At 40.2% G+C, this 3,556-nt stretch overlaps 1 protein-coding gene across 1 annotated transcript in view; it reads left to right on the top strand.

The window, feature by feature from the left end:
• LOC109371291 (multidrug resistance protein 1) overlaps positions 1-3,338 on the top strand; it is a 100,872-nt gene extending 97,534 nt beyond the window's left edge. The window contains exons 25-26 of the mRNA XM_019623710.1: positions 1,461-1,607; positions 2,737-3,338. Of these exons, the coding sequence (XP_019479255.1) occupies positions 1,461-1,607; positions 2,737-2,940 (351 nt within the window). The 3' untranslated portion in view covers positions 2,941-3,338. The remainder of the gene's footprint in view (positions 1-1,460; positions 1,608-2,736) is intronic.
• The last annotated feature ends 218 nt before the right edge of the window (positions 3,339-3,556 follow it).

Raw genomic sequence — 3,556 nt, 5'->3', positions numbered from 1 at the left:
CCCAACCCCAGACCTGCTGAATCAACCTTCGCAGGTAGAGTCCAGCCGTCTGTTTAGTAGCCCAGGCAATATTGACACAGGCTAATGTTTGAGAACCACTGGGCTGGGGGTTGACAAAGGCACAAGTAGAGAGTTTATCCTATTATCCAGCTTATTAGATATGCCTTGTTTCTCTGGCATTTGTCTATTACTGGGCCCCCACCTTTCTGGGCTCCTGGTCCCCGTCTCACACGGAGCACACCTGTAGACCTTGTGACTCTTTTCCTCAGTGTCTAGACAAGGAAAGAGAAGGCAAATCCACTAAGTCCTGTTTTCTGTCTGAGGAGCCATTTCTTCCCTTGAGTGATTCCTACTAGGATTCCTCACCCCCGCCCCCTACAGGAGGCTGGTCTAGTGACCTCCTTCCGTCAGGATTACAGCCCTGTCTTTACCTGCCTCAACAGGTTTGATTCTGTATCAGTGCAACCTGGCAGCCCCTACACTCACATTGGGACACAGTGCTCCTGCCTCCCAGGCGGAGGGAGCTTGGGGTAGACCCAGTCCCCACCATTTGCTGGAACCTCACTGGAGTCTTCCTGTTCCATCTGCACGTGGAGACCTTGGCCTGAGTGTCATAGAACTAGGATTGCCATATGTAGCAAATAAAATAGGCAACGCTGTATAGAACATGAATTTTACAGTTAAACTCGGTGTCAGCGTCAGAGCCTACAGTTTGACGAAAGTTTTAGACTTCCGAAGGCCTGAAAATAATAAGATAGTATTGTTTTCTGGGTTCCACATGTTTTCACATCCCATGTGGGGTCTCCCCTACATTACCCTCTTAACTCCTGTCCCTGTCATATTGATTAGTTAGTGACAATTATCAACAACATGTGAAAATTGTGGGGAGAACTCTAAAAAGAAAAACAAAAAAAGGAGAGCTCAGCTTTTAAAGTTAGATACCAAAATAGAATTTTTTAGCATTCGTTAAAGAGGTTGAATATTGGAGATAGTTTTATAAAAACAGATACCAAAGGTTAGCATCCCAAGAATTTCTTCCGTTCCTCACTTTAAAATAATGCAGAGAGTGTCACCTGCTGGTTAGAAATAAAATGAGCTTCGGTGAGTTTATTGTGCACAGCCTGTTCAAGTCAGATTTCCTCTCTCCTACCAATCTTTGTCCTCACATGAAACCCAATAAACTGGCAGAGATTCACATTGCAACAGTCTTCCTCGTGAATGTGCTGACTTGTTTACACTAAAACAACATTTAAGACACAAAACTCTGTTTTCAAGAAGAGATCAAATCTGCCATTTAGAGCTCTGTCTTTGTTGTTTGTTTAATTCTCTATGAACCCATGCTTAGCTTCTGAACCTAACCTTTCTCTGTACGTATGAAAGTGGCTATCCCATTTTCTGTAAGCAAACTCTTTTTTAGAACTTTAGTTCTCCTTTTCATAGTAACTAAACCGTCTTTACAGAAATATAACACTAAAGTAGGAGACAAAGGCACTCAGCTCTCTGGTGGCCAGAAACAGCGCATCGCAATAGCCCGCGCCCTTGTGAGGCGACCTCATATTCTGCTCTTGGATGAAGCTACATCGGCTCTGGATACAGAAAGTGAAAAGGTAAGGATTTAAATTGGACTCATTCACACCCGAATCAGTTATATTTAAAAGGTTTAAATGTATGCTTCTCTTTTTCACAGTAGAGAACAAAATTCAGCCAGATATGTTGATTGTTCCTTATGTCACCTTTCAGTGGAATTTAAACACGTTCTGTAGCTGTTAGTAAAGAGAACTAAGATAAAATGAGGCAAATTAGTTTTACAGCACTTAGGCTCCAAACAACAGCGCTGGATCACTTTGTATTGACAGAAGACACTGCATTCAGGAGAGAGATTTCCATTTCTACTGGCAGCATCTCTTCAGTAACTGTATAAAAAAGGAGGAGATAGAATATTAAAAGCTGACTGTACCTTAAGATAAATACTAGTCATCATTTTCAGCTTAAGAAGAAGTTGAGTATTCAGGTGTCTGAAAGACAAATTGATTCTGAAATGTTCCCTATCTTAAAAATGCCAAAATGCGAGGAGGCCATGTTTGACCCATGATCAGTCTTCCTGAATTCGCTGTAGAGCTGGACCAGAAGGCTGCTTGGTAGGGTGTTATGTGGCCAGGCACACCGGTAAACATTTCTAAATGATTGGATGGTCTGTATTTATGGTCATAATTTTGAGATTAGATAACTCCTGCCTCAAAACTAGTCCAAACTATAATTCTGTTATCTTCTTCTTTTTTGTTTGTTTAAATAATGCAAGTACATCTCATTTATGGCAATTAATCCATCTTACTTTTAGTCTAATGACTTTTGTCCATTTACATGTTTTATTATTTATTTATTTATTTATTTTATTGGGAGAAGAGCCATGGTCATTGGTTACACATTGCTTTCATGCTACAATGGCATAGTTGACTTAAGGAGGGCGCAGCTCACAGTGGCCCATGTGGGGATCGAACCAGCAAGCTTGGTGTTATCAGCACCACGCTCTAACCAACTGAGCTAACCAGTCACCCTCACTCAGTTACCTTCTAAAATGACGAATCCCCTGCTTTATAAAATCTATGTTCTATTTCACTGACACCATTGTTAAAGAAGGACCTATGACTGGATAAATTAATTTTGAAGCTTCTTGTGGAAGAGGAATTAAAGGGAGAGGACTTTTTATTGGGACTAATTTACATGATTATTGGCTAGGTTGTCCAAGAAGCCCTGGACAAGGCCCGAGAAGGCCGCACCTGCATTGTGATCGCTCACCGCCTGTCCACCATCCAGAATGCAGACTTAATAGTGGTGTTTCAGAACGGCCGCGTCAGGGAGCATGGCACCCACCAGCAGCTGCTGGCGCAGAAAGGCATCTACTTTTCCATGGTCAGTGTCCAGGCTGGAGCCAAGCGCTAAGGAACTGTGACTATATGAGCTGTTAAATATTTTCTAATATTTGTGTTAAAAGATGTCATTTAATCAAAGTTAAAAAATGAGCACTTATTAGAAAAAACTATGTAGAGTTACCTGTTTACTATTTCCTGACACACAGTCATTCCACCAAGTTCAGAGTCTTCAGAGACTTTAAAGGAACCAGAAGAAACATCATCACATGGAATAAAATAATGGTTGTAATTGCATTAGAAAATGTATAGAATAATTGAAAGTAGATTTTGTTCATAAAATGTATAACTTTTGTTTATATTTTCTTATTTGGACTGTAACTGACTGTCTTGCTAAAAAATGATGGAAGTAGCAGCAAGTACTGAGTGTTTTGCCTAAAGTGCCTATAATAAAGCTAAACGTTTATATGACTGGAGTCATTTTGTCTAAAACACTTTTAAATATATCACCTCCCAATTGGAATATTGAAGATCATATCTGCATTTGTGAAAAAAGACTCCTTTTAAAAACCCCATAAATTTTTGTGGGAATGGTTAAATAGTGTAAATAATTCCTATTCTACAAGTCTTTTCATATTTGGGTCCTAAAGAACCATCTACCCTCATTCTTCTTGGACTTGACTCTGCTA

Source organism: Hipposideros armiger, unplaced genomic scaffold (genome assembly GCF_001890085.2).
Source record: "Hipposideros armiger isolate ML-2016 unplaced genomic scaffold, ASM189008v1 scaffold_560, whole genome shotgun sequence".
Taxonomy (NCBI): domain Eukaryota; kingdom Metazoa; phylum Chordata; class Mammalia; order Chiroptera; family Hipposideridae; genus Hipposideros; species Hipposideros armiger.
This window is presented reverse-complemented; position numbering and strand designations above follow the sequence as displayed.